At 40.1% G+C, this 13,467-nt stretch overlaps 2 protein-coding genes across 5 annotated transcripts in view; one reads left to right on the top strand and one right to left on the bottom strand.

The window, feature by feature from the left end:
- tmem178bb (transmembrane protein 178Bb) overlaps window positions 1–13,467 on the bottom strand; it is a 485,881-nt gene that overhangs the window by 260,653 nt on the left and 211,761 nt on the right. The window lies entirely within an intron of this gene.
- Window positions 1–13,467, top strand: part of arhgef39 (Rho guanine nucleotide exchange factor (GEF) 39) — a 52,103-nt gene that overhangs the window by 31,831 nt on the left and 6,805 nt on the right. For all 4 annotated transcript variants that reach the window (XM_083528141.1, XM_083528139.1, XM_083528142.1 and 1 more), the window contains exons 7-8: window positions 4,338–4,466; window positions 8,606–8,835. In XM_083528141.1, the coding sequence (XP_083384267.1) occupies window positions 4,338–4,466; window positions 8,606–8,835 (359 nt within the window). The remainder of the gene's footprint in view (window positions 1–4,337; window positions 4,467–8,605; window positions 8,836–13,467) is intronic.

The following is a 13,467-nucleotide window of genomic DNA, read 5'->3' as shown; positions in this document are numbered from 1 at the left end:
TAAGTGGGGGGGGAAAAGCCCCTGATGTAGATTTCTACGTAGAAACATTAAGAGATGATTCCAAAATCCTTTAGGGTGCTAAATGGTGCTTTTTCTCCTCATAATGAATACTACAACTTTGTTCTTTGAGACACAATTCTGCCTTTGGTTTCTGCTGCAATTTATAGAATTGTTCTGAGAATAAGTGTCCCAATTAGATCGTTATTATTTTATCACGACGAAACGATTTTACTGCCTCTGTAGCAAGACCAAAGAGTGGAATGTAAAATTAGTATCCATCTGCTGCATGTTGTTTTTCGACTACGCTAATGTCTGTGCAGACGAATATACTCAGCACACAATAATTGGCCCGAGCGTTTATTCACAGCTTCTGTGTTGCGTAACTGAAACTGTATTATCTGAAGCACGGTGAGCTTCGTCTCAGAGTGTTGTTCAGTTACACAACACTTTGTTAATTCTGTTCAACAACGTTAAATCATTTTGATGTACAAGAGAGATGCTCTGATGATCCGGATATTTGTGAAAAGAGCAAATGCATGGAACTAATCGGGTGCTTTTGTACTAGTCCATTCATAACATCTAAAATATTATGTAGATCCTAATAATCCTTGTGTTTTTACCAGCAGTTTGAAAGCAGGACTTGCATATACAACTAATTAAGGAAGCCTCACGCATATACACACACTGCACAGCGGCATATCCAACTCAATCAGTGCAGTCTGAATGTGTTCATTCCCTTGCTCTCGGTCATCTGCCTCCAGGGGGTTGATGTCAAAAATCAAATGCAAGCTGCACGTTCTGTTTATATATACAACAGAGTCCGTAGACTACATGTAGACGTGTGTGCATGTGAAATGCTGTGGGCTTGTCCTTTTTGTCAAATTATAACAAACATAACTTGAACATGCACATCACTCTGTGGTGAAGTCCAGTCTGAAATAGTAAATATACAGTGGCTACATTATCATTAGGAGTCAAATGGGTGGATAAAGATTTCATGTTTAAAAAAATATATATATATATATATATAAATGACATTGAATATGGAGTACATCATAAGAAATATGCAATAAGAAGTTCATGCAAGTGCATTTTTAAAACTAGATACTAGAAACTTGTTTTTTATTATTTTTCATATTTTCATTTATTCAGCAGCGCTTTGAATAAATTCTTTATCGCAAACTATTTACTAGCCCGAGTGCCCACATTTGAATTTTACATGTGATCAGTTCGGGTTTGCTCACACTGCTGTATATACACATTACCTGCTATAGTAACAGTCTATTATTATATGTATTTAGAGTAGATGAAAATTTAATTGCGGCTAAAGAGGTGACCCGTATGGTGATATGGTCCTAGATTACATTCTTGCTTATGGAAATGTCACAAGTTCTAAATGTATTTGTCAGAGAAGAGCGGCAAAAAAAGTAACCTTGACCACGACGGCATGCAGCATTCTTGCAGCCGACACTGTATATCGTTCTTACAGCTGTGTGTATATGTACTGTGTGTGCGTGTCTATATATACTGTCTTTGTTTCTTCCCTGACCTGCCTTCATGCTGGCTTTAGCCCATGCTGTTGCCTGAGTTGTATAATTTTTTTTCTCCTTGACAGAAGGCAGCAAATTCCAGGTGATTATTTTCTCCCTTTTTGTCACTCAGATTGCAGAATTTCTTTCCAGTTCAAATAACATGCCATCTAATCAGAATTAGAATAAACATAACCATCTGAATGCTTGTATACATTGTCATAGGTTTTATTTTAAATTTTTGCCAACTGGATACAATAACGATCATGATCATTTTAAATCTACTTTATATTCAGCACCCTTATCCTATACAGTCACAAATGAAAAAGTTGGCAATTAATAAAGTCCGATGTGTGACAGACTTTTGTTAAACCATTCTCTCATCTGCCACAGAGGTTAAAATGCAGAAAGTACCTGACTGAGGTTATTCTCTGAAAAACAGAGGTTAAAGTACCTGACTATTTGTTATGTACAGAGTAACAACTTAAAGGTTATGGGGTCAATTTATCCTCCTACAGAAAAGTGTCACTGCAAAAACGGTTTCTGAATAATGTCTATCCTGAAGGGCAGGGTCTTTCTTTACACCAGCCCCCAACTACAGGTCACACAGGCTCACTGAATGGTTTGAGTATGAAAATTACATTCTATTAAGGCATTTTAGAATGTTTTATAATTACTTTGCATTTACATTGTCACCCTGTTTTATTCTCTTCCTGCTGACCAATTAAATATATTAATTTATTACTGTTGAAAACAAATTTTCAGAAAAATACCTGAAGTATGCAACATCTCTAGACACTGGATATGTATTCTGATAATTTACTGACTGAATCTTTATGCACCAATTTCCACTTTTTTGATGTTTTAGTAATTTCTTTTAGCTTCTTCACAAAGAGAATTAGTAAGTGCTCGGATCCAGTAGCGAAAGATTTCCGATGCAAATGCCTTCAACTGCCAAAATAATTCAACTGTAAAATTCCTTATTTAGATAAGAAGTGTGTAGTAATAGTCTTATCCAACAAGTGTTTTATTCCTAAACTGTCTACCAAAAGAACAATTTGGGTCTAAATTTGGTACTGGAATTTTTATTATTTCTATTTAAATAAAATGACTAGACAAAATGATAACTGTTTGAATTTGGAACTAAATATAATCAGGGTTTATTTGTTGTGATTTTCAACACTGTAACAAAAGAATACAAAAGAAATCCTTGGGTACACTATATGTTCTCCCTTGGGTGTCCCTATACCCCACTGGGAGAACCACGTGTGTATGTGTTGTGTGTGTTTTTATATATTTATATATACAGTATCTCAAAAAAAAAAAAAAGTGAAAACATCCCTCACATTTCAGTTAATATTTGGTGCTTTGAGCACAGTTCTCTCATATTGAATGTTCAAGATGGTACCTCATGGCAAAGACTCTTTGAGAATTTGAAAATAAGAATTGTTGCTCTCCACAAAGATGGCCGAGGCTCTAAAAAGAATGAGAACACCCTGAAACTGAGTTACAGTACAGTGGCCAGGGTCATAGAGGTTTTTCAATACGGGTTCCTTGCAGAACAGGACTTGCAACGGTTCATCAAAGAAGTTGAGTCTTTGTGCTGTGTGTCAGGTGCAGAAACTGGCTTAAAAAAAAGACAGATGAGTGCTGCTAGCATTGCTATAGAGGTTGTAGAAGCAGAAGGTCGGAAGCCTCTTCTGAAGCTGGCTCACAAGAAAGCCCACAAACAGTTTGCTAAAGACAACCTGTCAAAAAAAAAACATGAATTACTGGAACCAGGTCCTGTGTTCTATTGAGACTAAGATAAACCTGTTTGGCTCAGATGGTGTCCAGCAAGTGTGACTAACGCCCTGGTGAGGAGTACCAAGAAAATTGTGTGTTGTCCGCAGTCAAGCATGGTGGTGGTAGCATCATGGTTTGGGGTTGCATGAGTGCTGCTTGTACTGGGGAGCTGTGGTTTATTAAGGGAAACTTGGATTCTAACATGTACTGTGACATTCTGAAGGAGAACATGATGCCCTTCATTCCGAAACTGGGCAGATTGGCAGTTTTCCAACAACGATCACAAACGCACCGCCAAGATGACAACTGCCTTGCTATGGAAGCTGAAACTGAAGGGGATTGAGTGGCCAAGTATTTCTCCAGACCTGAACACTATTGAGCACATCTAACATCCAGCAGCTCCAGGATGTCATAATGGAGGAGTGGGAGAGGATCCCAGCAACAACCTGTGCAGCTTTGGTGAATTCCATGCCCAGGAGGATTAAGGAAGTGTTAGATAGCAATGGTGCTCACACAAAATATTGACATTTTGGACACAGTTTTGACATGTTCACTTAGGGTGTACTGATTTTAAATTTTTATTTTGCCAATTATTTTGAGAATAATGGCTGTATAATGAGTTAGTTTTAGAGGACAGTAAATCTGTACTACTATACAAGCTGCACATTGGCTACTCAAGTTTATTCAACTTGTATTTCTATAGTATTGTCACTTGAGAAAATATCATAAAATGGTTGCTGAAGTGTGCGTGTGTGCGTGTGTGCGTGTGTGCGTGTGTGCGTGTGTGCGTGTGCGCGTGTGCGTGTGTGTGCGTGCGTGCGTGCGTGTGTGTGTGTGTGTGTGTGTGTGCGGTTTGAATTCTTATACACCACAATGGGTTGACTTCACAAAACTCGCAGATTTCATTAAGAAACTATTCACGCTTGCCAATGTAGCTGCAAGAACCATGTGTTTGCAGGGTAGTTTGAATGTGTGTTTTCATCTGCTGTTTGTGTATACGTGTGTGGGTATGTGGTGCTACAGGGGCAGTCAGCGCCGTCTCCGAGGTGGCTCAGCGCATCCGGCACAACGCCCGCAGCCATGAGAACCACCTGCAGCTGCAGAGGGTCCAGAAACTGCTCAAGGGCCGAAAGACCAGGCTGCTGGCTCCAGGTTAGAGTCTGTGATCTGCTATTCCTTTCATCTCTCTCTCTCTCTCGCTCTCTCTCGCTCTCTCGCTACAACTGTATCTTGGAAAAAGAAAAAGTAAGTTAGAACGCGTGCTATTCGTTCAATGACGCAAGAGGAGTTTGTCTTTGCACGTTATAATCTTCTATTCGGACACAAGGACTAATTGACAGCATCAACGAGCTCTCTGAGCTAATTGGGAAAGGTGAAGTGTCCTTTATCACCTCTCGCTCTCGTTTCTTCCCTTTTGCTACTTGTAGAGTGGAGGTCCTTTCTTCCCCTGTTGTTTGTCCCAGGAGAGAATGCCAATGTGTAACAAAAGAGAGACAGCTAGTGATGGAGGGAAAGAGAGGGAGCGAGAGAAAGACTGAGAGGGTCTTGTCGTCAATGCCTTGGCCTGCCCATCTCCCCCAGGACCAATTAGCGCTTCTCCTCATCTTGTGGACCGGCAGATAAAAAGCAAGCCGGGGAGAAAGAGAGAGCGTGTGTGAGAGAGTGTGTACGTGCGCATGCACAAAGGTGGTTCGGGGCTGGCGATGAATACCCAACGAGCAGCGGTCTCGTTTCACGCAGAGCCGGATGTGGGAAGTGTAAAAATCCCTCTCACTCTCCCTCTCGGGCAGGATTTTCAGGCCTCTAGATCTCTCCCAAGCTCCTTGCTTTTGACCATTAAGGCTTTTCTTCCATTTGCTGACTTTTTCTTTCTGTTCTTTTTTAGAGCAAACTCAACAGAATTACACTTTAACAATGATGTACACTAAGTGCCCAAAATAGCCTGATGCAAGTGGGCTATACTGTATGCTATTAAAGGAAAGATTTCCCCTGAATAACTTCCACAGTCTATTTGGTTTCTCTATTTTTGCTTCCGGCTAATGGTTTTCTACATTACCACAATACACCTCGGCTGCTTGCCGAGAGCAGTGCAGGGGGATTTAGCCCTTGCTTGATCTCCACCTGTTGCAGCAGCGCTTTAGTCCTTCCTTTAGTTTGTCCACCTGCAAATCTGTGCGCTAGTCGGCTGAAACTGTTCAGCTTCCATCACTGCAGTTGTTTCTCCTATTAAACACTATTATAAGTATGCTTGCAGTATTCTGCAGTGATGACAGACAACCACTAACTTCTGACAAGAATGCCTCTAAAATCAAATTTGCACCAATAAGTACATCACAAATATATGAGTATAAACCCATTTAAAGTGTGTCTGTGTGGAGTTTGGGTGATGAGCATGGAGATAAGGGTGCAAACGATTCTCAGAAGCAAAGTCTGAATCAATGGGACATCGATACGGCAGACAGTATGTCTGTTTCCTGAGAGCCATGAGCGGGGCGCCCTGCCGCCACTCCTGCTACTTCTGTCCACATGCTCCGGCTCATCTCTCCACTTTTTACACGCTTAAGGACATCGAGGGACACTAAGAGGGGAGAGAAAAAAAAAAACGATAACATACCATTGATTAACACCACAACCTTGCTTCTCTTGTCCTGATGCATCAGGATGCCTAACGATAGCCTTTCTTCCCTTCTTCCTTCATAAGACCAGGACATAACTTTGGGCACATGTATATATTTCAGCAGGAAGAACCGAACTTCACTGTCTTGAGAGTCAAGAGTGGCTTCGCAGGCTTTGAAAAGCTTTTCCGCCAAAGCCTTTGTAGATTCCTGACATGAAAGTATCACCTATCAAACCAAGTCCAGCTTCAAATTAACAATGATCACGCTCGGTGTCATCCAGCACCCATCATCCGTACGCAGGCTTTCATGTGTCTCCCAGTCTTTGGCCCGGTCACATCAGGAGGACACGGCAGCCTTTGTAGTGCAACCTTTAGCACCCAGAAATTCATCGGGCCTTTGTAGATGGGCAGAGGTGCTCTTTGACAGGGGGAGTTGAAAGCATACGACATGGTGAGGGGTTCTCCAAGTTCCTGTTCTTTGAACTGCGCACTCTTGATGGAGCAGACAGAGTTTTCCGTAGACGTGTCAGTCTAACGCGTAGACAAAGGAACAATGAAAGAATGAAAGAAAATACTGTTTAATATCTTCTTTTCTTCAACAGGTCACTGGTGTTAAGCTTATGTTTTTTTTTTTTTTTTTTTAATTGGGCAGCATTGAGCAATGATAATAATTAAAAAAGGAAAAACCCCCCCTTGAAATTAGTTTAGATTGATAAATATAATAACATAAAAGTTCAGTAATTCAGCTGATGCTCTATTTTCGTTATTCCTATGATTATTCCATCCTTCTAGTGCAGATACAACATTGTTTAATTAAAGAAAAAATTCAACAGTCTCAAACATGAACGGTAATGATCACGAGAACAAGCTTTTTTTTTTCCCCTTTACTTATGATCTTCCAGTGATTGTTAACATGTCAATGTAGCTAAGTGACAGAGTTGGGAGTTACAGTTTGGTAAGTGGTGTACAAGATGAGGTATATGAGCAAAGATCAAAGTTTTGGAAACTAATTAATTTTAGAACGCTGGACAGAAGAGAGCGCTAGACCTAATAGAAGGACTAAAGAGTTGCTGCAATGTTACTTAAAGATAAAGATTGTAAGATAAAGGTAAAGATGAAGCAAAGGCTAATTCCCACTTGTCACTTTCTGTTGTTTAATGTGTGCAAGTTAAGAAAGTGGTGATAGAGCATTATCACAACTGTTAATGAAAGTGTTTGTGGGTTCTCTATTTTTTTACCTCCAGATCAGATAAAAAATAAATAAATAAAAGTCGGAATTGCAAGGAAAAAAGTAGTTTTTTTATGTGAGTGAAACGGGCTTCTATAGTAGATCATTTAGGCGCAATATAGTGTGTGTCATACTCGGACACAGTATGCACAAGAGTGTAATAATAAGGCAAAGAGAAATATATTAGTACGATGATAAACACGCTGTCGTAATGCATTCGTCACACATGGAAAAATGGAATGGGGATGTGCAGGGTGATCCTGTATCATTATTCATTTGAAAACACTGTTTCCTCTAACATTTTATCTATTGTCTTTAACTTTGATGGTGTTTTTAATTTTTGTTGAAAGGGCTGCTTTCAGTGACCCAGAATGCCGTTATTGTATAAACCATTTTGCAAAAAAAAAAAGAATCATGTGGGAAAAGCAGAACAGTTGATGCAATTATTGATTTTATATGATGCATGGGGCTGAGAATTTCAACATACTGCAAAAGATTGTGTCACTCCTTCTTGGTGCATCTTGCTTTGTTTCTTGACCATCCATCCATTTTCTATACCGCTTATCCTACTCAGCTTCACAACGGATTTCTGGACTACAGAGAAATAACTCTTTATTATAAATCCTGACCTCATATATGATCTCCACCTTGGCTTCCAAGTTTATGCTTAGACAGATGGGAAATGTCGCTGGATATTGCACACACCTCATAGTGAGAATAGTTACATAATTGGCTATGACTATCCTTAGCGACTTTAATCTAACTCTTATTACCACAGCATGAGTTTCCCCTGACACATGGGACAATATTGTCTCTGGATGTTGTTAGCATTGAGTTTTTTTTTTTTTTTGTGTGTGTTTTTCACTCCGAGATGGCCCCATGATTTGGACCTCACCATTTGTTGTGCAGCAAGCAGACTTTGGCCAGTTAAATGGATTTAACCGATTTACAGGAGCCATCAAATCTAATGTTCACACACCACCTGAGAGTCTCACGCGCCGTGTCCTTATTGTAGTCACATATTAAAACCCATGGCATTTTAAAAGCAATTTGACCCCTGCTCGGCCCCTCCGCTAATCATAGAAAGCTGCTGCTGCTTCTTTTTTTTGTTCAGAGTATCCATTTTGAACCCTCCGCCACGGCTGCAATCTCGCGGTGTGCCGGGGCATATAAGGAATCGTTGGCGGGAGTGAAATTTAATCTTATCTTGCAAAATGTCAGCATCCAATTTAGTAGCCATCATACACCTGCCAGTCGGTCAGAGCAGAGAGCAGACTCTCCAACGTCTGCGTCTAGGATTTTACTCTCCATGGCTTTGTAAACACCAACCAGTGCACATGCTGGATGTTTGTAAGTTGGATGTAAACTGAGAAGTCGACATATTAACGAGTGTGAGGACTCTATCCTAACATAAGCTCTTTCTCCTCTTCCTCCCCTGTCTGCCAGGTCGCTGGTATATCCGCGAAGGTTGGCTAAAAACGGTGCCCCCTAAAGGCACGGAGACCAAACCCAAGATGTTTTTCCTCTTCTCAGACATCTTGGTTCAGGCCAAACGGTGTAGTCTAATGCACCCAACAAATGGAGACAAGCTGGCGTGTCAGAGAGTCTATCCGCTTAAAGAGTGCACCGTGGACAAAGTGTTTGGCCACACCAAGAGCCAAGGAGGCCTCATCAGTGTGAGTTTGACAAAGTGTACACTACTGCTGTATGTGCTTCATTGTGAGGGAGTAAGTCAAAGCCAAAATATTAGCATTACAAATACTTAGAAGATACTGCTCGTAGTATGATGCAGAGATTCCAGAATGGATTTAAATGTGAAGGTCAATAATCTATTCAGACTAATAAGTGTTAAGAGTTAACTGTTATCACCATGCAGGTATGTTAATTGCCTATTCAGTCATTAATAGTCAAGAAATCTTTGCTGGACCTTCAGCCAATTTAGATGATTATGTATGAAGATTTAGATATTAATCAGCTATGTACAGTATGTGGTACTGGTAAGATTCCAGAAATACTGGAAAATAATTGTGATTAATAACATACCAAGAGATTTAAATTAAACACTAAATAGTTGAAGCCATTAGGGTCTGTTTGTACATGCTAAAAACATATTTAATATATTTAATATGTATGTATAGTTATATATAGATAGGTGTGTGTCAGTGTGTTCATATATATGTGTGTGTGTGTGTGTGTGTGTGTGTGTGTGTGTGTGTATATATGTATACATATATGTATATACGTGTGTGTGTGTGTTTATATATATGTATGTGTGTGTGTATATATATATACAGTGAGGAAAATAAGTATTTGAACACCCTGCTATTTTGCAAGTTCTCCCACTTAGAAATCATGGAGGGGTCTGAAATTGTCATCGTAGATGCATGTCCACTGTGAGAGACATAATCTAAAAAAATAAATCCAGAAATCACAATATATGATTTTTTAACTATTTATATGTATGATACAGCTGCAAATAAGTATTTGAACACCTGTCTATCAGCTAGAATTCTGACACTCAAAGACCTGTTAGTCTGCCTTTAAAATGTCCACCGCCACTACATTTATTATCCTAAATTAGATGCACCTGTTTGAGGTCGTTAGCTGCATAAAGACACCTGTCCACCCCATACAATCGGTAAGAATCCAACTACTAACATGGCCAAGACCAAAGAGCTGTCCAAAGACACTAGAGACAAAATTGTACACCTCCACAAGGCTGGAAAGGGCTACAAGGGAAATTGCCAAGCAGCTTGGTGAAAAACGGTCCACTGTTGGAGCAATAATTAGAAAATTGAAGAAGCTAAACATGACTGTCAATCTCCCTCGGACTGGGGCTCCATGCAAGATCTCACCTCGTGGGGTCTCAATGATCCTAAGGAAGGTGAGAAATCAGCCCAGAACTACACGGGAGGAGCTGGTCAATGACCTGAAAAGAGCTGGGACCACTGTTTCCAAGGTTACTGTTGCTAATACACTAAGACGTCATGGTTTGAAATCATGCATGACACGGAAGGTTCCCCTGCTTAAACCAGCACATGTCCAGGCATGTCTTATGTTTGCCAATGACCATTTGGATGATCCAGAGAAGTCATGGGAGAAAGTCATGTGGTCAGATGAGACCAAAATAGAACTTTTGGGTCATAATGCCACTAAACGTGTTTGGAGGAAGAAGAATGATGAGTACCATCCCAAGAACACCATCCCTACTGTGAAGCATGGGGGTGGTAGCATCATGCTTTGGGGGTGTTTTTCTGCACATGGGACAGGGCGACTGCACTGTATTAAGGAGAGGATGACCGGGGCCATGTATTGCGAGATTTTGGGGAACAACCTCCTTCCCTCAGTTAGAGCATTGAAGATAGGTCGAGGCTGGGTCTTCCAACATGACAATGACCCGAAGCACACAGCCAGATTAAACAAGGAGTGGCTCTGTAAGAAGCATATCAAGGTTCTGGCATGGCCTAGCCAGTCTCCAGACCTAAACCCAATAGAGAATCTTTGGAGGGAGCTCAAACTCCGTGTTTCTCAGCGACAGGCCAGAAACCTGACTGATCTAGAGAAGATCTGTGTGGAGGAGTGGGCCAAAATCCCTCCTGCAGTGTGTGCAAACCTGGTGAAAAACTACAGGAAACGTTTGACCTCTGTAATTGCAAACAAAGGCTACTGTACCAAATATTAACATTGACTTTCTCAGGTGTTCAAATACTTATTTGCAGCTGTATCATACAAATAAATAGTTAAAAAAATCATACATTGTGATTTCTGGATTTTTTTTTTAGATTATGTCTCTCACAGTGGACATGCACCTACGATGAAAATTTCAGACCCCTCCATGATTTCTAAGTGGGAGAACTTGCAAAATAGCAGGGTGTTCAAATACTTATTTTCCTCACTGTATATCAGTCTTATTACTTTAAAAAAAAAAAAAAAAAAAAAAAAGGTAAATACCTGAAACATTCCAGTTAAATATAGTTAAATGTCTGCCATAATTATTTAGTATCTAAGTTTTTGTACTAAAGATGTAGCTACTTAAATGGCTGACATTTCAGAATAGTTTAGTTACTTTATTTCAGGTTATTTACCATCTAGCTTCCACAATATATTTACCCATTACCCTGCGAATTTCAGAGGGGAAAAAAATAAAAAATTAAGCATTTGGTGAAACTTTTTTATTCTCCAGTACATCTAAAGCACTTTTCAGATTTGTCATCATTCTTGCCAAATCCCCTCTATCATGTGTAACATTTCCGCACACACGAGGTTAAAAGATTAATTGATTTCAGACAGATTGGATCCCCAAGTTAGCAAAAATGCTCCATGCATCATTCTTCTCTCTCTAATTGCTCTGGTTCCTCATAACGGTTCAAGCTTTCAAGTCTCCTCGCTGCTTGATCTCTTTCCAGGCCTGTTTTGCCGTCGGGTGACAAATTACATCTAAATGATCAGTGTGCTGTCGTGAAACATTCAGCTGAGTGTATCGCACTTTCAACCACTGCAGTCCCAAATAAACAGTTTGTGTTGAGTTGCACTTCTCAATATTCATACAAGAATGAGGAGTTTTTAATGTCCATTTTCTACCGACTGCTATTTTATACATTTGGGGGAAAATTTCAATATTTAATTCAGGATCTCCTTTTTATTTTAGGTTTATTATGAAACAATACTAATGCTTTTGTTCTACATGTAGTCAATGCGGATGGCAGAATTTAATGCAATATTCTCGCTCGAATTGTTATTATTTTTTATTTTTTTTATCGTGATTTCTTCATAGAAATCAAAAAGAATTGAATATTCTCAAAGCATTGGACTAGTGCAAGTCTATCATTTCAGATGAACTGAGATCATATGTGAGGCCTAGTGATGTCCTGTATGGTTTGGGCAACATTTAGAGCACGCTGATGGACTGTTTAAACGCTTGTTCTGATGGGATAAGAGAACCCTCTCGCACCACTCGATCAGATTAGAGAAGAGAGCCATCTCATCCTCTGTACCAGCAAATACATCTTCCTCAAGCACTGTTATTGCTCTTCTCTTTTTCAGCCCCACTCCAGCCTGCTTCTCTGCAGGGGCTGCTGCTGCTGCTGCTGCACATTATCTAATGGCAAGAAATGGCATTTCATTAGCTTGTTATCCGACCCAGGGCTCAAATGCATACTCAATAGCATTAGGCGTAATTTCTCATAAGGACACATTATCGATCCCTGGTGCACCCCACCTCCTACCTGGAACAGGGGGGGGAAGAGACTGTCAGCACACTCTGGGCCCCTCCTCGGCCATGCCATGAAGAATTAAAGCCAAATTAAATTTGACAGCTGGAAATGCCATGGCAATCTATATGCAAAGTTTGAAAGAAGTAAAAAGAGAAGGAGGTTCTTTCAGTGGGGAAAAAAAACTGCACTGACGATTTCCTTTCCACATGTTTGTGTTTGACAAAAATACATTTTCTTCTCTTTTTTTGTCTTCTTCTTACTCTTTCTCTCCAATCCTCGAGTTTCATCCTTGTCTCTCCCTTCTCCTGTTGCATATTATTCGGCATCCATGACCGAATCTCTTTGATGTATAAATAATCAAGCGAAATTATGTGTGCTACGAATATAGCGTTCGTGCTCCGCCATTCACATTACACACACTCGTTCTCACCTAAGAGGGTCAGATTGTGTGACAAATCCCTAATTACCGCGTCGCAATAGAAGCACGATCTATATGAGCATAAATCAAGCCTTCGGTCCCCCATGTGGTGGTCGCCTGATATCTAAATGGCACTTCACACCAGGTTGTGCCTCGCTCACTGAACTCTGGAATTAGAAAACACTTTTGATAGTAAATTTGGAATCCTAATCTGTTTCATATATAATGAGAGAGACCCAGATTTAACAAGGGTGCCTTTTTTTTCTTTCTTTTTTTAAATTTGTATTATTTTTTTAAACCAAGTATCCTTGTCTTCCTGTCGTTAAGATTCTGTTCCTGGCTGTAATAAAGATTAGAGCTGATTATTTATATGCCGCCGGTAACCGCCGCTGTTTCCTCTGTTCCGATGGCCCCAGGTAAATGTGAAAGGTCATTTAATATTTTTCCAGGCCCCCAATTATGATCCACTCTAATGGGTTCCGGTTTGTAATTATTCAAGGATAAAGCCCGTGTCTTTTGTTTGGTCTTGGACAGCACCTATTGTGTTGTTTGACATGCCTAATCTCTCGCTAAAGTCTCCTCAGCATGGATGAGTGATGATAATTACTGTTGACTTGGAGGATGAGCCGGCTGATAGCAGGAGGAGAAGAGAGATGCTGAACTAACTTCTCAAGTGC

Source organism: Silurus aristotelis (genome assembly GCF_946808225.1).
Source record: "Silurus aristotelis genome assembly, chromosome: 24".
NCBI classification, from domain to species: Eukaryota; Metazoa; Chordata; class Actinopteri; order Siluriformes; family Siluridae; genus Silurus; species Silurus aristotelis.
This window is presented reverse-complemented; position numbering and strand designations above follow the sequence as displayed.